The sequence below is a fragment of the Amphiura filiformis genome, chromosome 19 (assembly GCF_039555335.1).
Source record: "Amphiura filiformis chromosome 19, Afil_fr2py, whole genome shotgun sequence".
In the NCBI taxonomy this organism is placed as follows: domain Eukaryota; kingdom Metazoa; phylum Echinodermata; class Ophiuroidea; order Amphilepidida; family Amphiuridae; genus Amphiura; species Amphiura filiformis.
Genome location: NC_092646.1, coordinates 45,242,409 through 45,265,058, shown reverse-complemented (window position 1 = coordinate 45,265,058; position 22,650 = coordinate 45,242,409). Strand labels below are relative to the sequence as shown.

At 35.7% G+C, this 22,650-nt stretch overlaps 2 protein-coding genes across 3 annotated transcripts in view; both read left to right on the top strand.

Annotated features, from left to right (window-relative positions):
* LOC140141359 (uncharacterized) overlaps positions 1-3,680 on the top strand; it is a 40,969-nt gene extending 37,289 nt beyond the window's left edge. The window contains exons 8-9 of one of the 2 annotated variants that reach the window (XM_072163195.1): positions 1,442-1,619; positions 2,507-3,680. In XM_072163195.1, the coding sequence (XP_072019296.1) occupies positions 1,442-1,619; positions 2,507-2,697 (369 nt within the window). In that variant the 3' untranslated portion in view covers positions 2,698-3,680. The remainder of the gene's footprint in view (positions 1-1,441; positions 1,620-2,506) is intronic. The other variant, XM_072163196.1, reaches the window with a different exon arrangement.
* A 7,847-nt stretch (positions 3,681-11,527) lies between these two features.
* The window catches only part of LOC140141358 (neprilysin-1-like), a 52,113-nt gene continuing 40,990 nt past the window's right edge, over positions 11,528-22,650 (top strand). Inside the window, exon 1 of the mRNA XM_072163194.1 lies at positions 11,528-12,056. The gene's annotated coding sequence lies outside the window, so the exon portion shown is untranslated. The remainder of the gene's footprint in view (positions 12,057-22,650) is intronic.

Genomic DNA, 22,650 nt, shown 5'->3' with positions numbered 1-22,650 from the left:
ACTTTAGGTTTAATTTTGTTTGAGGCCTTGCAATAGGAAAAGCTAGCTTTATGATTATTGTCCCGATTTCTTAAACCTGATGCCCGAAGCTGGAGAATTTGGGGATGGGGGGAAGCAACGCACCCCTTGACTAAAGGGAATAATAAAAATAAAAATGTGGCCAAGAAGGTCCAGATTATAAAGAAAAAATAACAAAGGGACCATTTGATCATGTTATACGCTGGCGAAGTTATTCAATAATCGGATACCTAACACAGCAATAGTTGAAAACAATTTTTGAATATACCGCGCTGTACTGGTCCGTTCACGCGGAACCATATCATGCTGATCACTCGCACCTGTAAGATTAGTATCTTTGTAAAGACCGGTATGGTATTCAATCTACGATTGCAGACATACATAGGTGATAAGTGCAACCTGCTTGTAGTGCAGCGCGATATATTCAAAATTGTTTTCACCTATTGCTATGATAATTAATCCGATTTATTACGTCACTTCGCCAGCGTATACCATTCAAATTAATTAATGGGAGTGCAGCAAACACAAAGCGTTTGACAGAAAACGTTTAAATGTCGGGTTATATAAACGGTATACAAGGAGCATTCATAATTATTTTTGAAAACATTTTAACATGATATCATTAAATTTTAAGTGTTAAAGTATAATACCCCAAAATATTTTGAAATAACATTTTGAAAACATTTAAATTTTTTTCATATAAAACGTTTTCATGAGATTTATATAACCCGATATTTAAATGTTGTTAAAATGTTTTGATCAAAAGCAAAACATGTTTATGACATGTTAATAACGTCATAAGACATTTTTGTTTGTTTGATGGGATGCTGACTCAGATGTACCCCAGAGGACAGAAAAACCAGCATATCATATTCATAATTTTATACAGCTACGTTCATTAGGCTATTCCATTTAAAATCAACACTACCCCTGTGGAAGATTTTGAAAATATCTGCCACAGAGGGAGTATGAATTTCAAATGGAATGAGCACATTAGGGAGCTCCATTTGAATTTCATACACCCTCTGAGAAAGATTCAACCTGAATCCTCCCCTGAGGGAGAGTGAGATTCAAATGGAGCTGCCAATGTGTTAATTCCATTTGAAATTCATACTCCCCTGTGGAAGATATTTCCAAAAACTTCCACAGGGGTAGTGTGGATTTTAAATAGCCCATTGAACGTTTCATTGCATTAATGATACAAACATATCTATACACTGGAAAAACAGTGTTTAGAAAGTGGAGGCAAGAATGTGTTTAGAAACGTTATGTTTAGAATATGCATGTGAGATGTTTAGAAATTAAACACCATCACTGACCAATGTTCAGAAATTTGACACATGATGTTTAGCTTTTATAAGTGTTTACAAAGTGAAGGCAAAATTGTGTTTTGAAAAGTTTTAATTTTTAAATGCTTTTGTAGTGTATCTATCATGTTTTTCAGCTCTGCACAAGATGGCCGACATTTCTAACAAAAGCGGATAAACTGCTCCCATCATGCATCATTGTCTGTGGAATTTTGAGTATTCTTACGAGAGTGTTTCTTGTAGTCATTGTATTGTACTTGTCGATGAACTTCGGACACAATTTAGGAGAAAAAGGTGTGTAATATGCATTTAAATACGGAATGCTAACTTTAGCTTATTTGATTGATTGATTGAATGATTTCTATGTTAATTTATTCATTCATTCACTTTTGCTTTAGCAAAGCATAAGCAAGATAACCAAAAAGTCTTATACGTATAACAATATAGTGTTGATAAACCCTCGGATAGCCTTTGATCATGGACTGTAGAAATTGCCCTAAACATGTAAAAACTCCAAGTGTCTTTGCATGGTATTGGTAATGGTCGACCCATAAACAAAAAAGCATCATGCAAAATGCGTACAATATGTGTTTGATGTGTTGATGAAGGAGATCATTTAAAACGTAATTGCGAAATGCAAGTGTCACATTAACCTTGATCTCCTTAAAGCAATATTATAACATTTTCAAACGAAATAGATTAGCATTTCTTTGCCATAAAATGTTAGCTTTTACTGTCAGATATATCCCCTTTTATTTTTGAGCCGAACAACTACGGCAAAGCAAAGAAAATTGGAATTTACTACCAGCGCACATGTCGCCAATACGTAACCACTCCTTCGGTCATGTTGTGGTTGTTGTGGACCCTTTGTTGTGTATATCACCGTCCCGCACGCCGTGACGTACTGTGTGTTATGAACATCGTGTATGCGTTCGACTAATAATTCCATCGTAATAATAAAGCGCTGAATCAGCCTTTAATTCAAAATCACGGATTTTGACAAAACTACAGCACTTAGAGTCTTGATTTTTGCAGGGTATATTGGTTTAATAAAGTACAATAATCGTGTAAAAAAATGAATTTTAAAAATTCAGTGAGGGCGTCTTCCTCAGCAAATGTTATAATATGGCTTTAATATTGTTTTTCGTTAAATGTTCTTTTACTTTTTGTTTGTCACACAGTTTTTGGTGGAAAGTCAGCAGGCAGTGTATCTTCTATCAAAATACGAACATTAAGCAGAACACGTCGAAGCTTCCTGAACCGTCGTCCCGTCAGTTGGCCAAGAGTGGCGAGGTTCAAATCCAGTCGAAGAAGTAGAGATGATATGAGACAACAACTTACAAGAACTGAGACAGTTGATGTTCTATTGTGATTAATATAAATAAGGATTAAATTGATAAGAGAATCCACAATGCGCCTTCTTCTGTTGTAAGCAACTTCGATATGCTCTCAAGCAAGATTGTGAACATTAATTTGCATTTCTCTTTCGCACCAAGTGTATAATCACGTGACCTCCTGAGAACTACTGCCCGGCTTTCTTACAGCATATCTAATTGGGCAATTACGCGATATAATAATCCGCGTGACCAATTAAAATACAACTTATATATATTCAAGCTCAGTCTTTTTCATCTGTACTACCATGCTTACCATGTTACTGAGTGCTGATAGGCTCAATAACCCACAAAAGTCTTCCTGTAAACGACTAGCAGGTATGAATCATAGACCTATGTGTCTTGAAACAGATTCATCAGGATCGTTCATAGTTCAATAGAGTAGAAAATGTTCTTTTTCAGATCCAATTATGCTGGTACCTACTCAGAAATATTTCAATTCCTATCACGTAACCAAACTTCCTGGTTGCTGTTTTTTGATGAGTTGGTCGTAGATCTTATCGAGTTTGTAAGCCCCCTCGTCTTTGTTCATGGCAACCAGCAACCAGGAAGTTTGGTTACGTCATCAAGACCAAACAGTGTTGCCGTTTCATCAAACATCTAGAAACACCACAACAGAGTGATCAAGATTCCTGATTGAAATATTGCTGAGTAAGTACCAGCATAATTGGATCTGAAAAAGAACCTTTTCTACTGTATAGACCTATGTGGTTAAATTGATTGTCAATTGATGAAGTAAAACATAAATAAACATGGGATTTTGGACAGAATGGATAACATCATCAAGATTCTGTGAGGAATAAACAATGTCGTTAACATGGGGTGCTGCCTCCAGAAGACAGAAAAAAAAAAAAAAAAAAGCGCAGTGATTTATAGTGCGCTACGCACAGGCACAACGCCTAGACGTTGATCCACAAGCCTCAGCACACTTTACAGGTTGTCGCTGACCACTATGGCCCCACATCAGACTTGTAGTACCCGTACCCGTACTCGTACCCGTACCCGTACTCGAGTCCCAATTTCCGTACCCGTACCCGTACCCGTACCCATGACTCCGGACCCGTACCCGTACCCGTACTCATGCCCTATTTTGGCTTCGGACCCGTACCCGTACCCGTACTCATGGACTGGGACCCGTACCCGTACCCGCACTCATGGCCTGGGACCCGTACCCGTACCCGTACTCATGGCCCGGGACCCTTACCCGTACCCGTACTCATGGCCTGGGACCCGTACCCGTACCCGTATCTCATGGCCCAGGACCCGTACCCGTACCCGTGGACACGGGTACCATGGGTACGGGTACCATACCATACAGTGCCTGCCTACATGCATGTAAGAAAGTGAGAGTAGATCTACTCACTTCTCACAAACCTGTAAACTCCACTCATGCACTGAGTCCTCTGATCATAAACATAATCAAAACAATAGGTTACATGGATGGGGTTGGGTGGGGAGTAACACATTCATGGATCCAGATAGCAAGTGCCCTAAATTGCAGCCTGGCCCAGGGCCCTGAAAAAGGTAAATCTAGTCCTGGCTACACAAAATGTATATATACATGTATGCTACACCACCTGCTACACACAGGGAAGATACCTACATGTCATGATTGTGACAGCCTCCAGCCTATGCACACTGTATGCCACTCATACATGTACATACTACATGTAGCATTCACACTCTGACTGATACAGAAAAAATAGCAAACTGGAATGGAAGGAAAACATTTCAAGTAATTGTTGTTTGTGGTGAATTTCAAGTTATCATGTTTTGATATCATTATTATAGCATTATTTTATTCATCATTTTAATTATTCCCCATCCAAATACAGTCTCCCTAGCACAAGTGCACACATAAAAACTACATTTCCCCACCACATGTACTTGGGCAGTGTGTGCATTTGAGTCAAATGATACAGAGTTCCTTTGCCATACCATGTTTACAGAAATTTATGATTTATTGGAGCTTATAGGCAAAATATTAATAATTATCCACATGTGCATAATTAATGATAATAATTATATTTTATGGATAATCTGGTGGATGTGTGCTGGGATGTGTGGATGTGCATGAAAGGCTTCACTAAATTTGATATTGACAATTAAGTCTACACATTTTGGATCAAATTTGAATTCCAGTTGATGTTTTGAGGTGAATAAAAACTTGAATGCTATATCACTGCTAAATGTATGTTGAAATTAGTACTGTACAGTCTGTGTATCAATACACAGACATAGTTTACATGATTTTTGCATCCCAAAATATTTAAGCTAGATTCACTAAGACCATCACCAATCTCTTTTTGTACTTGATTAATTCCACAAAACCAGTTCTACAATTTTCTGTAAATGGAAGTACTTCTTAGCAAATAGAAATGTCTCAGCAACTCATGGCACACACAACAAATTAAAATGTTGTATATGCTTATGACAAAATTAATTTCTCTAATTCTGTTGGTGTGAAATGTAGTTTAATTCATTTGTTGTGGTATAAATGACATCATAGAGTGTATTTACAGCAAGGTATAATAGCCAATAAATTAATGTCAATAATCAATAACAATAGCTTTGTTTATACCCATGTACCCATAATGGGACTCATACAATGTTTCTAGTCCCAATATCTGTACCCGTACCCATGGCCCGTACCCGTACCCATACTGGGACCCGTACGCGTACCCGTACTCGAGTCCCAATTTCCGTACCCGTACCCGTACCTGTACTCATGGCTCCGGACCCGTACCCGTACCCGTACCCGCACCCTATTTGGGGTTCGGACCCGTACCCGTACCCATACTCATGGCTTCGGACCCGTACCCGTACCCGTACCCATGGCCTGGGACCCGTACCCGTACCCGTACCCATGGTCTGGGACCCGTACCCGTACCCGTACTCATGGCTCGGACCCGTACCCGTACCCGTACTCATGACGGGTCCCAATACTACAAGTCTGCCCCACATCATTCCATAAACCATTAAACAACAATTCAGGGACTTTGCTGCTTCAAGAGCGCACACCCTAGACATTCCACAAATAACCATCGCAACCAGGATCAGTTCCCCGAGTTTCGTACGGGTTACAACGAGACAAATTAGCAGTGAGCTCCTTGTCCAGGGGAATTTCAAGCTAACTCAATTTTTCCACGAGAGCGTACTAGGCACCGACAGGGTCAGTGTTTATTACCATATGATATATACATACATACTTGGATGAAATGGCACTAAATACTTGGAACACACAATTGTTAATTATCAAAGCTGCTTGGAGCACAGAAATGTTAACTGATAAGGTTAAGCAAAGGCGGTTAACAGTTTTGTGCTCCAAACTGTAGGTACGGTATCATTTTACCGGCAAATTATCTCTTATTGTGATATTCAAAGCATCTGAAGCGCGTTTGGCAACGCTCGTCTTCATACTCCCAAGGACAGTGTTTCTTGTTAAACAGCACTATTTTTATATGTAAAAAAATATCAAGCAAATAATGTTTGTGATTATTAAAGAAAAGTACTTCATATTGTATTTTACTATTTTTTTCTGTTGATTATTGAAATGTACACGCATATATTCCTGGACAGAACAACCCCCTCGCTTCGCGCCAGGAGATCAACACTGCTTCATGTTACAGAAGTCAGTTTAAGAAATTCACACCACGAATTTTTAGGTTGAATCCAAAAAATAACATGATTTTCCTCTACAATGATCGTAATCAATTTTTAGAGGTAAATGATAAAGAAAAGTACAGACATGAATCAAATAACGGAACTTTCATGTTTTGTTGACACGACGTTTCGTCCGATACGTAGGACATCATCAGGTGTCTGTTTAGTTCAATTGGTCACGTGAGGGACCGCTATCAGTTCCTTTCAGTAGATAGTTGAGACACTGAAAGGAATTGATCGCAGTCTCTTACGTGACGAATCGAACTAATCAGTAACCTGATAATGGCCGATGGTATTGGCAACTCCGGGTTGGCAACATCGTGTTAACGAAACATGTAAGTTTCAGTATTTGTGATATACGTTTGTAATTGTTTTACCGACTGGATGCATTTCACCAAAATAAATGAGAAAGAGCTATGGAGCTCAAGTTGTTCTGCGGCGAGCAGGGGATTTGTTTGACCAGGAATAATAAGCAATTTAATAAGGAATAATAAGCTTTTAAGCTTACTATTATTATTAAACGTATTAAAATACGTTATCAGAATTCAGAATGAAGATATTTAAAAGGGCATTTCGTGATCCACAGCATCATACCCCCACTTTTGTCAAACAAATTGAGATATTTATACCACTGGAAACATCTGGCTACATAATGTTGATGTACAAAAAACTTCTAGCAGATAAATTCGTTTAGCAAAAATATCGTGAAATTTGAATTACGTTCTGGTGTACCAGAACGAATAATTGAGCAGTTATTATGCAAAACTCGCCAATGCAAAATTGAAATCAACTAAAATTTTGTGAATGAGCTTTTATATTTAAAGTGGATGGTCTTTTGTCCAACACTGTCTTATAGATGCAATTATGGAGCTGGGTTGAAATCAATCAAATGACGAGCTTTCCAGTTCATATTCATAAGTATTTCAAACATTCTTATGTAATTAAAGCATAATACCAGAATATTTTATATTTCTTAGAATCATCTGAATCACCGATTTCAGATAAAATGACACCACTTAGGGAACAAACCAAAAGATTGATGACGTCCTATAAACGAAACTAGTTTCGTTTAGGGTGGAGGGGGTAAAAATACTCGATTACGTTTGTACAAAAACATCGGTCTGAAGAATGTGTCATTATTATTATTATGTCAAAATTTTCAACATTTCATTATTACGTTTCTGGCAGGGAGGGAGGGGTCGGCCGAGAAACGAAACTAGTTACGTTTAGCCATCACATCAAAAGGGACCTCTTCGCGGCACTGGGCATTTTGAGATACAGGCTGTTGAATTTACATATACTCAAAATCATGTCCGATGTCGATTTTTCAATTTCTACATAAACATAAACTTTGAAGTGTATATTTTAAGAAAATCAATATGAAATACCCAGAATGTTAATAAAATTTGCACAAATGTAAGAATAAATTACCCATGTCAATTCATTTCTGATGTGAACCTTTATTCTAAAACCGGTTTTTCTCAAAACACGATTTTCAAGTTTGGGCAAGTGTGTATTTGGTTTTTTGATAATATTTCAGAATGGCACATCCGATACCCATAAAAATGGTGTCATTTGAGAAAGCTAAGATAATCAGCTTTTATCTTGTATGAATAACTCAATTTTCATTTCCCCCCCCCCCAAGAGGTCCCTTTTGATGTGATGGTCCACTTATAGGACGTCGTCGATCTTTTGGTTTGTTCTCTTAGCCAAAATCCTTAGTTGTGGGTCCCAATTTTGTGTTACCCTTATGCTAGTTTCATACTGTCATGCCGCTGCGCACGGGTATTGCAGACAAACAGACTGTTACGGACGTAATCAAGGATTGCCATTGGCTTATACGTTATGTCGCTTGCCGCAGCGGCAGGCGGCATGGAAGTATGACCATGATGACAGGGGCATAAAGGCTCGGCAGCTTGATCCGCACACCACCGTCGAAAAAAGCATTCCCTGGCCTAGTATTTTCAACCGACAATTCAATCTCAAGATGAAGATTTCTCTTTTCCATTGTTGCACAACACAAAATACACTATTTGATTAAGCTGACAAAATCTAAGTCTTTAATTGAAAGTAAAATATGATTGGTACAATATATGACAACAAATGCACAAACAATACAATCAAATATAAACACTCTTTTAACTAATTAGTACTTAGCCAGCATCATTTGTCTTGATGGTAATAGAATTCTTGCAATGTTCTGGACGGCTGATGTATATATCCTTATTCACTTATCCTGCGAAAATCAGCGAAGTCCATTATACACTTGGATTGATAAATATCCTTGTGAATAAAATCCTCACACAAAAATGGCGTTGCTTTCTCCAAACACTTATATCCTTGTGCTGCTTTCTCCAAACGCTTATGCCCTTGCGCTGCTTTCTCCAAAAGTGGTGCTTATTTTCACCTTTCACACAATATCTTCAGGAATCAGGACTGCCATGCAGTTGTCCCGGTGTCCCCACACAGATGTGTTGTATCAAAAACCAGACTTCAGCAAGTTGACAGAAGAATATATATTCCTTTCTTGGAAGAAGTACGTTCTTTAACGTATTGATTCTAGATCTTCTCCGACAACACTGGCAGGCAGTGGTACATTGATTACATAAAATATTTCTGGTTCGCAATTTCCTTTCTTTGAAGGAATTGGACTCTAAGCACATTAGCTAGCTAGTCCAGATCAACACTATAAACTGTGAAGAATCATGTTTACATTTTCTTATATACCAAGCACTGGGAAAAACCCCATTCTATTAATAGCCAATTGCTACCTTCACACTATGCTGCAACCTGGGAAATTCCCAAGTCTTAATTATAACATTAACCTTTCACATTACATCACTTCCTGATGTCATTTTCACTTTACAATCTCAGGGTTTTTCCAAATATTCCAAATTAGATATGATTCAATTTGTTTTGCTCAATTTGAGAGGGGAATTCCCCCCAAAATGTCATCGCTCATGTAATTTTGTAAACAAAGATAAACAATCAAATTAAATTACTCAGGGCACATCACATCATTTCATTGTTAAAATTGAAATACTTTCCGTCATAATACTAATACACCGCCACTGGCCCTCTCCATAATGTATAATGTTAATGAGTGGTATAATTTTATCTGAAATCGGTGATTCGAGTGATTCTGAGAAAAGCTGATGGAATACGCGCCATTGACATGATTGACTGCATCGTTTTATACTTGTAATGTAGAAATGTACATCTCCATCTTTAGCCCATATTGTCGTCCATTTGACATGTTTGAGTTCGTTAGCTAAATTTCTGCATAAAGTCTGCTCAATCTGTCTCATCTCAAATTCGAAAAGCTTTGAGACAGTTTTGAGACAGGGTTTTAAGATCAGCCATCGATCATAGAGATTGCCGTTAAAATAGAGTGAAATGTTGATAGAAAATCGTGAGCTTCTGTTTGAATACCGGATTGCTGGGTACTGGAAAGCACTCTGTATAAATACATGGGTTACATTATACATGTAATATAGTATATAGTTAGCTTATGCCGAAGTCAAATGTATCATTTTTGAAATTTGAAGGAATAACTATTTCTTGGTAATGGTTGTCATTTCCACTCATTTAATTCAACAATTTCTAGGGTAAGCCTGAGTGTCCCTATATTGCGCGGTTGAATACCTATTAAAATGAGCTAATAGCACTTTTCCCTTTATCCTAGAGTACATTGTAAAACATTTTATTTCTCGCATTAGGCCCTAGCCACTGTGGGCAACATTGATAAGATTGAGAGACCGCTTATTTTATAGGTTCGAATTTCAACCTGCCTTATCTTGAAGCTCAAGTGGGTAAGGTACAGGTCTCGTAAACTAGAGGTCCTGGGTTCGATTCCTGGGCGGGATCAATGTTTCCTATTTATTATTTGCGACGATGAACCTGGTGCAATTTTGTTTATTATTCTATAACAGTGTTTAATCTTTAAACACTTTTCTAAACGCTAAATAGCACCATATTTCTAAACACGTTTAAATGCTTAACTTGTTCAGGAATTCCATAACTTGTGTTCAGTGGCGCAAGGTTTTTAGAGTGTAGAAAATCACAACCCGATATAGCGTAGTTTATTTTCATGAACTTAGTTACCCCAGTTGGAACCATACACCCTATGGCATGTCTTTAATATTCAGGAGTGTGAATTTCAAATGAGGAATACCTGAACGAGCGACTCCATTTGAAATCTACACCCCCTGTGTGGTAGATTGAGATCGTGTCTTCCACAGGGTGTATAGATTTCAACTGGAAGAGCTACATGTCGAGGTTCTCTGGTTAAATAAAAAATAAAGAGGAAAATTTATTTTTCATGCTTTTGGTTTGATTTAAGGGAAGGGGTATGAACGTTTGGACAGTATTTATTGGGGACATTAGAGCACATCAGACATATCGAATTGCATTCTGAATACGAAGTATGGCCTTCTGATATCAAATAATGATTTTTTGAAATTCGCAATTTAATACACATTTTATGGCAAATCATTAAAAATTGATATTTTTAATATTTAACAGTACTCGAAGTAAACTTTATAAATTTGATGATTTATACTTAAAGTGTATGTAGCTGGGAGGAAAAGCCGACGGTCAATTGAAACCTTTCGTATTGAAGGTATGGATTTTTTCCCAAAACACCAAAAAATTAGGTCTTTTGGGAAAAAATCCATATCTTCAATATGAAAGGTCAAAATTTTCAATTGATCGTCGGCTTTTTCCTCCCAGCTACATACACTTTAAGAATATATCATTAGATTTATAAAATTTACTTCGAGGACTGTTATATATCAAAAATGTGAAAAATATCAAATTTTAATAATTTGTCATAAAATTTGTATTATATCGTGAATTTCAAAAATGAAAATTATTTGATATCAGAAAGACATTCTTCGTATTCAGAATGCAATTCGGTATGTCTGATGTGCTCTCATGTCCCACAAAAAATACTGTCGAAACGCTCAAAACGCTCATTCCAGATCCCTTAATATGTTAAAATCATATCCGAATATAATACACCTATTCAACATTGATTGGATCACCCTGAGTATCTCCATAGCATAAGGATTTTATCTGACTGAGCTGTACGCGTAGTAGTTGGTTTGCCTGCTTTAAAGTCATTATTGTTTAGAACGCTTCGCAGCGACGACATCGCACGTCCCACCGAGGTTGTGACATAAATTCTGACAAATTGCAAAAAACTGAGTTGAGTCAACTTCTGTGGCTTAAAACAGTATATTTTTCCATGGAGAGATTGTCTCTTACGAATTTGACGGTCAAGTGAGGTGTTATTAAATCTGCTGCCTACGATAAAAATCGCAGTCAATCTTATGTCAGTGTGCTACCTTATCGGTTAACCCCATCAGTTACTATTCATTGTACTTTTCTCCCTGGGAATTTTTCTTACTCACTGAATTGTCACAGAAAGCATTAAAATTTAATTTTGGCTTTTGCATTTTCATTTTGAGCCGTTTCCTGCGAAAATTTTTCCTGCGGGAAAAAAATTAAATATTTGTTTGAACTGTGTACTTTTCTGTCTCTGGATGAAACTTGGCCGTCTCTTCTGATTGGTGATAACGATTCACTTCATAGCCTATTGTTTAATTGACCTGTTGGATTATTGGCATCGATATGAGAGTTGGAGGAAGAAAGGAAGCAGAAATGACGGACTGTAAGTACAATTTTACGACGTTTTGACTTTGAAAATAATAATGAATAAATTTATTTCTGTGTTATATATAATTGTGATCTTAGATTGGTATCATCCTTAAGTGACTCGATAACATTATTATTTTTATTATATCAAATATCTCTTTGTATTTTAACAATTATATTTTTACTCAAAATACACGCTATAATAGATTAAAATAATCTAGATGATATAGGGCCTAACCCTAGCAAAAGTCAATAAGATTTGAATTCAAGAGCTTTCCATTATGAAAACAGTAGAAAGGAAGCACCTCACCAAAGATTGGCAGATTATTTTGAATACAATTGACGATAAATGATCCAATTCTATTAGTCCGTACATCTGTTGGTTTGCTTGCTTGTTTGCCAAAACCTCTTGTCCTTGTCTTCATCATCAGCAAACTCCTGAACAAACAAATGCATGATCAAGTTCATTCTTCAGTTGTTTATGGAACAGCCATTCTGTAGCGCCTCATTTGCTGAAACAGTTCCATTTTGTATGCTTAGAGAAAAGGCAAAATTAAAATGAAAATCAATTGTCTTTAAATGCATTATTTTAATTAAATTTGGTTATTCTTTTTCCAAATCTGATATTTATGATAAACATTTAACTTAAATGGAATCAGCCAAATGTGTTGTGTCTGTATAACAACTGAGAAAATACCGGAGAAAATATATTTTGGGTAAAGAATAACAAAATTGAATGGAAATCGTACATTATGGCTTTAAATCACGATATAATATCACAACGAACAAACTATACCCAGCAAACACAAAACATCATTCGCAAAAAGTTTATAAAAGGTTGTCAGAAGACGTTTAAATGTCGGGTTATATAAAGGGTACATTAATGGTATAAAACGTTTGCATAACATTAAAAAACATTTGTTGGTAACTTATCCTGCACAGCAAACACAAATGTTTTACAGAAAACATTTAAATGTCGGGGGGTATAAAAACGTTTTAATAACATTCCAAAAACATTTTTGAAATCTTGGTACAAATCATTCTAAACAGAATGTTATTTTGGAGTTGAAAAGATATTTTATAAAAATGTTTGCCCAAAATATTTACAATAACGTTTTTAAAATGTTTTCACGACCTTTATAAAACCCGACATTTAAATGTTATTAAAACGTTTTGTAAAAAACATTTTAAGAACATTTCTGTGTTTGCTGGGTGCAAATATTTTAACATAATGTTGACTGGGTGCAAAAATAGTTTACAATGACATTTCGAAAACATTTTAAAAATATTGTTGTAGTGTGTTTTCATACAAAACGTTTTAAAACAATTTCATGACCTTTATATAACCCGAAATTTCAATGTTATTAAAACGTTTTTACCTAAACCAAAACCCAAAATATAACTTATTTTAAACGTTTTAAAAACGTTTTTGTGTTTGCTGGGTAGTTTCTTCGATCATTGAAAACTTTTTGCAAATTCATATGTTTTGAATTGTTTAACCTTACTTTATGGATCTTTGCAATATTTAATTTATTTAACGCTCTTATGACTTGTTTTTCTTCTAGCAATTTTTGAAAATCTCATAAAAACATATGAATATACTCATATGTAGAGCTTTTGGCGTATATAAAACTCTTAAGGATCTGTAATTTGGTAATATCAGTTATTATATAATTTATTTACTTTTGACGCGGCGATGCCTTGAAGTCACGTTCACTGGATTTTGTGGGGGTAGACTGAAGTTTTAAATATGTTCTTCTATTAAGGGAACTGGAATGAGCGTTTTGAGCGTTTCGACAGCATTTTTTGTGGGACATGAGAGCACATCGGACCTATCGAATTGAATACGAAAATTTCTTTCTGATATCAAATAATTTTCATTTTTTGAAATTCACGATATAATACAAATTTTATGACAAATTATTAAAATTTGATATTTTTCACATTTTTTGATATATAATAGTCCTCGAAGTAAATTTTATAAATCTAATGACATATTCTTAAAGTGTATGTAGCTGGGAGGAAAAGCCGACGGTCAATTGAAAAATTTGACCTTTCATATTGAAGATATGGATTTCTTTCCCTAAAAGACCTAATTTTTTTGGTGTTTTGGGAAAAAAAATCCATATCTTCAATACGAAAGGTCAAAATTTTCAATTGATCGTCGGCTTTTTATCCCACCTACATACACTTTAAGTATAAATCATCAGATTTATAAAGTTTACTTCAAGTACTGTTAAATATCAAAAATATCAATTTTTAATGATTTGCCATAAAATGTGTATTAAATTGCGAATTTCAAAAAATCAAAATTATTTGATATCAGAATGACATTCTTCGTATTCAGAATGCAATTCGATATGTCTGATGTGCTCTGATGTCCCACAATAAATACTGTCCAAACGTTCATACCCCAGCCCTTAATGTGACATATTCCTAAGAACAAAATCTTTACGATTAATTACAGTACAAAATGAAAGTGGAAGAAACATTTTGACAAAAACAGCAGAAAATTATCGGTAATTCTTTATTAGGCTCTAACACACTACTCAAAGGTACATGATTGTCTGTGATAGTGTTTGGGCTGTTTTATGTTAATATGTCGTCACATGCTCTTTCTGATGCTGGATAGTGAAATAAACAACCCAAATAAAATGTGTATACAATTCTGATACCAGCAGTGGGTCTTGGAAGGCGCTAAATGACAGTAATAAACCACGTGACATGTCAAAATAATTTACCTCTTTCTAAACTGTTAAAAAAGTATTATGACCTCAATGTGGCAAAGTTTATGCATAATGTGCTTAAATCAAAATGTATTAATATCAAGAAACATTTATTTCACAATTTCAATAATACATAATATAATGACAAATGCCAGAATTAGCGAAACAATTTACATACAAAACTGCACTGCAAAAACAAGTGTTAATACATTAACACTATTTGAGCAACACTTTTTAAACATGTTAAACCGTTAATGTGTTAAAATATTAACATTTGTGTTAAAATATTAACAATTATGTGTTAAAATATTAACACTTTTATTAACACATTAACACTATGATTAAATGAGGATGTTCATTTTTAAATGCTTTAACATGTTAACACCACTTTCCAAAAACAAGTGTTAATATATTAAGTGTTACTTTTTAAACACGTTAAACCGTTAATGTGTTCAAATATTAACATTTGTGTTTATATTTTAACACACAATTGTTAATATTTTAACATAAATGTTAATATATTAACGGTTTAACGTGTTTAAAAAGTGTTGCTCAAATAGTGTTAATCTATTAACACTTGTTTTTGCAGTGTAAGAAGTGTATCCGATCACAAGCCCACTGTTGACAGTCAAATGTGATCACGGTAGAACAATCAACTTTGTGATAGGCAAGAGACAGGACAAAAGTGGGCCTGATTAATATTAGAGTGGCATCAATGAAAAACCTGAAAAAGGTTGTGGGGCAACACGCGTTGGAAGCAGAATTTATTTCTGCACATTTTGACACCTCATTTGTAACAATTGTCTAAATATTATACAGCGTACATTAAAATCAATTTAACCCAAAATTGTAAAAATTGCAGTAAATTCTATTGATCTGTATTCAGTATAATGGAAGGAAATCTGTGTAATGATATCTGAGTGTTTTTGTATTTTTGTAAGTGCAACTTTCAAATCTGGATCTCACTACATTAAATTGACCGGTGTTTTATTGTTTTCTGGGGTATTGCATCAAATGAGGTGTCAAAATGCGCAGAAATAAACTCTGCTTCCAACGCATTTTACAGATTTGTAATACAATAGCCCGGTTTTTAATAATGGCCATTATTTAAAGGGGGGAAGTAATTACTTACTTTGAGATGTTTACTTTGATTGGACAAAAAAGGATGTATTATCACATATATATAGCCCTGGGGGTAATCCGGAGTAGCTCCAGAGTACACCCAGTGAGAAATTGGATGTGTAAGAATCGTCAGTAGGGCTGAAGGGAATTAAGCTATGGGTGAGAGATCTAACAGCGATATTTTGATTCGTTATACTCATTACCTTAGTGCCTATGGGGTTGTCACATTTGTTTGGTCGAAAGGTTTGTAATAATGATTCTGCACCACCATCCTCTCTTTTCTATCATAATATTACATTGTGGTATTTACCAAATATCTTCATGTACGAAATATCATTATTGCGAAGAAGATTCCCGTAAGTACATAAGCACTATAACAATAAGGACTCACAAACACAGACAGGATCTCTTATTTGTATATGCGATTGGTCCCTGTGAGGTTAATAACCGTATTGTTCCTCAGAAGATCCAGATTCAAGTCTGTATATTTATGCAGCGAGTACTATAGTCAATACCAGGATTCTTTAAACAAACGGCACTTTTGCGTCAATTACGCCATTCGCACGTCGAATTTGCGCCTAACTGAAATCCGTGACTAGGCCTATGTGGTTCCGCCACGTGCATGGATGATTCCCTCAGTCAGAACTCTATCCCCAGTTCCCCCAGTAAAAGCCCGTGATTACGAACATTTCCACTTTTTCCCGGCAATTTTACGCAAAATTGGCTTCATTTGAACCACGTATAAAATATGCGTATAACAAGTATTTATACCCCCAAAGTTTTTAATATCCATTTAATGTCAAAATATGTATACCACTTAAATAGTTAAAGGAATGTCTCTACATAAATATCTGAATATCAGATACTGAGAAACAATCCTCAAAATACTCGGCATCATCGCGTTTTTAAGATACCAAGCACACGTATATTTAATGTGTTAAAAGATTTTAGAAAGGGTAGTTGTACAGGAACATATTTTGCCAGCTGCTTTTTTCGTATTAACCCAGTGTATAGAGATCGCTTTGTACCATCTATTCACAAGTTCATTGTCGTTTACACCTGTTTAGGAGAAATAAACACCTCAGTATGCCCCCATTGATAATCAAATGCGTGTTAACACATTACTGCATGATGTGTATAAGAATGGGAGGGTGGTCCATGGCAAAGAGTCTGTGTTTCCAATATCTAATGTATACTCGTAGTCTCAACTTCACCTTTATTTCCACAATAAAAAAACCCAGACAAATACTTTCCTATAAAAAATATACATAAACATCTCAAAGAAAGAAACTACCCCCTTAAATAATGGCCATTATACAAAAATGGGTGATTGTATTACAAATCTGTAAAATGCGTTAGAAGCAGAATTCGTTTTCTGTACATTTGGACACCTCAATTGTAGCAATTGACTAAATATTGACATCACAGCGTACATTTAAATCAATGTAACCCAAGATTTGAAAGTTGCAGTAAATTCTATTAATTTGTATTCAGTATAATGGAAGTAAATCTGTGTAATGATATCTGAGTGTTTTTGTATTGTTGTAAGTGCAACATTCAAATATGGACCTCACTACATTAAATTGACCGGTGTTTTATTGTTTTCTTGGCTATCGTATCAAATTAGGTGTCAAAATGCGCAGAAATAAATTCTGCTTTCAACGCATTTTATAGATTTGTAATACAATAGCCCGTTTTTTAATAATGGGCATTATTTAAAGGGGGTTAGTTATTTATTTTTTAATCCGGAGCCACAGAGGGAAGGTGGGGGGGGGGGGGTAGTAAGTCTACGATCAAAATATTGGATATGCTACTTTCACACAGTTCAATAATTGGCACCCAGCACAAGAAATCTGCGAGAATGCATATAAGATCCTTACACAGATGACCATTTCCTAAGAGTAAGTGGAATAATGTGGAACGGGGCTGATTTCTGCTTTTCATGCACTTTCTTCGAGAAACAGGTCTTGTTCTACACTATTCCACTTACTCCCAGATTTCTTGTGCTGGGTGCCTTTTATTGGGCTGTGAATGTGGTCCAGGAAGCTGTTCAATGTCAATGCATTTTGCTGTTGTGTCAGTTGCACAACTGCTTGGTTACTGACATGAGTTTAGAGTAGAGTATTAATCCTGTATGTAATTTTGGTTCATTTTGATGCACAGGATTTTAAGATATGACCTTGTGAAATTTTATAAGTTTCTTTTTTGGCTTAATGTATTAGTCATGCTGAAAACCTCCATACATACACTCATAGAAATGACTTGTTCGCCTTGTTGGCGCAATTCAAAAGGACTAAGTTTGGACAACTCAAAAATAGTGTAAAAGTTGCCAAAACAAAATTCATTTTAGTTATCCGAACTTAGAAAATGCTGAAAAAGCTCAAAAAGTTCCGTCAACTAATCAACTTTGTTGGCATTACTTAAAAAGTTGATGTAAGTCGTTGCGTCAACTTTTTAAGTAATGTCAACTTCTGAATTCAAGTTCAGGGAACTTAGAAAAATAAACAAGGTTCAAAGAACCAATTAGTTGAGTTATTGTAACTCAACATGTAAGTTGATGTAACACGTTCATATTAAGTTACTGGTACTTATTGTTTTGAGTTATTCCAATTTGGTACTTTGTTACTTTTCTGCACAATTAGCAGTATTCAAATATTTGTTTTTGTAATCAGTGCAAAATTTTGTATACTATAGCATACCTCTAGAAAATTATGCTAACCTAGTTTCATTTTCTGAGTTGTAACAACTCAATAAAATAAGTGCAAATGAGTGCGACCAACATAATGATATCGAGTCAGCGTTACTCAAAATTGTACGCGTTGGCATTACTCGGAAAGTTGACGCAACGACTTACATAAACTTACTGAGTAATGCCAACGAACAATTTCTATGAGTGTATGACCCTTATCAACTATATATTCAATTTAAACATTTCTGAAGTATCGGATGTAGATTTTATTTAATTTCTGTAATTGTCATGTATCTTGATCTCCAGGTTTAAGTTGTAAAAAAAATTAAAAGTCAGAGTTAAGTTATACGGAGTGTATTATACAGAAAACAGGAAAACTCACGATGTGGTCTCAGGTTCTGATTGTATAAGTTAAGGAGAGGCGGGGGTAAAACCGTGGATCACGAACCTTTAAGAAATAACGGTTAGTTTTGCACGTCACTTTAGTGGATACAATGTTTTTTACGCTTTGTATTGATAAAGTTCAAGTGCATAACCATATTATGACATGAATAAAACGTTCTGGGTCAATAAATTTCACACTGACTTCCTAATTATTTGTTCATATCCTATATTCTTGCATTGAATATAAATGTTGTTGTGACTGTATGGTTAAAATTGCTCTGGTGCATTGAAGTATATAGTATAGACTTCACAGAGTACGACAATTTTGAACATGGATCAAGAAACACCTCCGCCATCCCTAACTATCGACCACGTTTACATGTCTTCTGGAACAGCACAAACATGCAAAGCACCTGATGATGATCATACGGCTATCGAAAAGAAAATCAACAATCCGTGGACACATGTAAAGGGAAGAAACGGACATGATCACGCAATCTTAGCTGTACCTAAGCATATACACACCAAATGGGACCAAATAGACACTGAGCATCAGGACAATGAGTTGTTCCGACGGTGGAATAAGTTGGATAAGTGGGTGAGAGGTTGTTACCGAATATTTACAGCTTTATGTTTGGTGGCTTCTGTGGCAGTAGGCATAGTTGCTGGAGCAACGAATATGCCAACGCTTTCCTATGTTGCCGCTGGCTTAGCTGCATTTGGCGCACTGCAAGAAATCCTGATGATAGTAATGGATATGTTCATTACGGATTCCTCCACCAGTAAAGGAAAGAGGTATCATGATCAGCTAATGAAATCTTCTATGGAACATCAAGGCATTCACTCACAAGTTCAGTCGCAAGTTGCGATTTCTGAAACCACCGGTGCGAAATTGAAGCAGTTCTCTTGCAATACATACAATGGCGAGATTGACCCAGAGACCAGAGACCCTAGGGTCTGTGCAGAGACCACCGGTACGAAAAAGAAGCAGACGTATGATGGCTTAATGCATGACTCTAAGCGCAAAAAAGGATCAAGTGAAAGTACACCACTTACAACCGCAGTCGATATTCATGACTAATGTACTAGCTAGAGGGATCAAATGTGACCCATCATTATTTTCAAACTTGGAACATTTTGACACGACGTTAAAAGATGAATTCTATATATTACTTAAAGGTCATATATATTGCTTGGACAACATCATATCATTGGCAAGCTAATAATTTATGAGGACAATGAAAATTACTCTTTTTTTTTGAGAAAATAAGACGTTTAAAATTGATATTCCGCAAAAACCAACTTAAGCGATGAGTTCCTTCGAACGAGACAGATTTGACCTAGAAAAAAGTTGACGTCATAAAATGACTGTGCCTGCTTTGCGAGAAAGGTAACTTAACATTGTGAATTTGTCATATCTCAAATATTACCTACTTCATACCAAATATTACCTACTTCATACCAAAATGGAGAACATATTCACATAGATTGATCTTTTAGAATTATTCTGATACCAAAAACAGCATTATTGATGACCCCTTGACCTTTCTGTGCGACTGTACACATGTGTGTATCAAACCCACAAAAGCAAGTTCATATGTTCTTTGTTCAAGCACATGAATGATGTGCTTCCCTGAATAATAGAGTTGGTTCACTCACTGCACAAGCTACATTTAGGTAAGAACATTCATGGATTACATGGCCTAGCGTAAGCGTGACTGCTGTTTTAGATTATAATTAGGATATATTGACAATATTAAACTTTACTTTAAAACAATTTAAGTGAAGATGAATTTCCTATAGATCAACGGATTCAGATGGTATGGTTCGTTGCCGAGACAACGTCGGACAAACTCACTCAAGCAAAGTTTAAGGAACATTTTAATGTATGCACCCAGCCGAAATACAATCAAGCAGCTGGTGCTGAAATTCCTATCAACTGGATCTGTTCATGATCTATCTCGGGCAGGACGTTTAAGAACAGGAAGATCGGCTACAAACATCGATGTCATACGAAGAGCGGTGGCGAAATGCCCAAGACGATCAGTATGTCGACTTTTAATATAGAACAACGTACCGCGTACAACTGTTCATCGAATCCTCAGAAAAGATCTTAAACAGTTTCCATATAAAATCCAGATAAAAAGGAAATGAAGAGTACGCATTGAAAACAAACAAACAATCAAACAAACACAGCAAAATTAAACAAAACAGATTTTAAAACGATAACACGTTATATCGTGTTATCACGTCTCAAATGACGAGACTTATTTCGCGATTATAAAAGTGGGTTTTACGGTACGGTAGATATCCGTTAATTTCATGCCAAAGGATCATGACCACATAGGCATGTTTGATATCATAACATTTCTAAAAGAATTATCTACATACTGTGCAATTTTTGTAACAACACTATTAACCCAACGCAAGTTATGGCAAATTCACAATGTTAAGTTACTTTTGGGACACCCGGTATAAACATTCTCAATGCACAAAACGTATACTGTTGTTGTTCACCGAAAAAACCTCTGAATTAAGTATTACAAATTTAATGGTTTTTAAACATATGGTTAAAATCAGCCGCTTCTTTTTTTATATATTAGTAAATTGTGATATTACAATTCATATGTATATCAATACCATGAGTCATATTTGGGCTAAAAAATAAAAAAATAATTTGAGTTTAGAATTTCAGCGTGATCAATCTGAGACTAGCATATAAACCGTGTTAAGTCCACAAACTCATGTATCTGATTTCCCTGTGCGATATTGCAATGCTATAGTTATTATAGTTTCAGTTGGATGAAATATTAGTATTACAAAGCAAACGCATAGTAACAATACTGTGTGACGCTTTGTTTCCCAAATGAGAACAATAGTCTGCATATTGTTATGCAGCATTGTTATGGTAAATAATAGTACAACAATTGTTGCTAATGTCAAACTTGTCAAAGTGATCACACAAGTAAATGAGAGCATGATACTGTCCCCGCTTCATTTACTTACGTCATCAGCCGCTGCCTTGAAAATTAATTTCGCTTCAAACGGGGGAAGAACACGTACGAGCCCGAACTTTACCCACACAATTTCTCTTTCTTCAGGAGAAATACGCATAAAAAAATTGAAACGAGTGTCAACTTGTAATGTAATAATTATTTTCTACGAATAGAGATAAACTTGTTTTTGCAATAGACCTGCCCTTTAACCAAACCACAGGTAACTCGCAGAGAAGGAGAATTATTCAATCAATACATGCCTGTTGTGTATGTTGTAAAATTTATTGATACGTTTATTTACATGTATAAAGAATACATTACGTAATGATTTGATCTTTTTGTGTCGCATTTATTTGCCGCCAGGCTGTTCCATTGTTTCGATGTACGGTACCATTGTTTCGATGTACGGTACCATTGTTTCGATGTACGGTACCATTGTTTCGAGGTACGGTACCATTGTTTTGTGGTGGTACGGTTCCATTGGTTAATTGGACACAATGATTGTACCATTAGATTGATAACTGCAGATATATATTGATATCTTGGCCCACGAGTAATAAGTGAGCATAAGTCATGTACATGTATAAAGTGTTCCTAAATCATGTAAATAGACCTGCACCGTCGGAAACGTTAATTGGGGGGGCGAGGGGAGGGGGTTGGTGGTATTCTAATACCTGAGTCAATGCAGGGGAA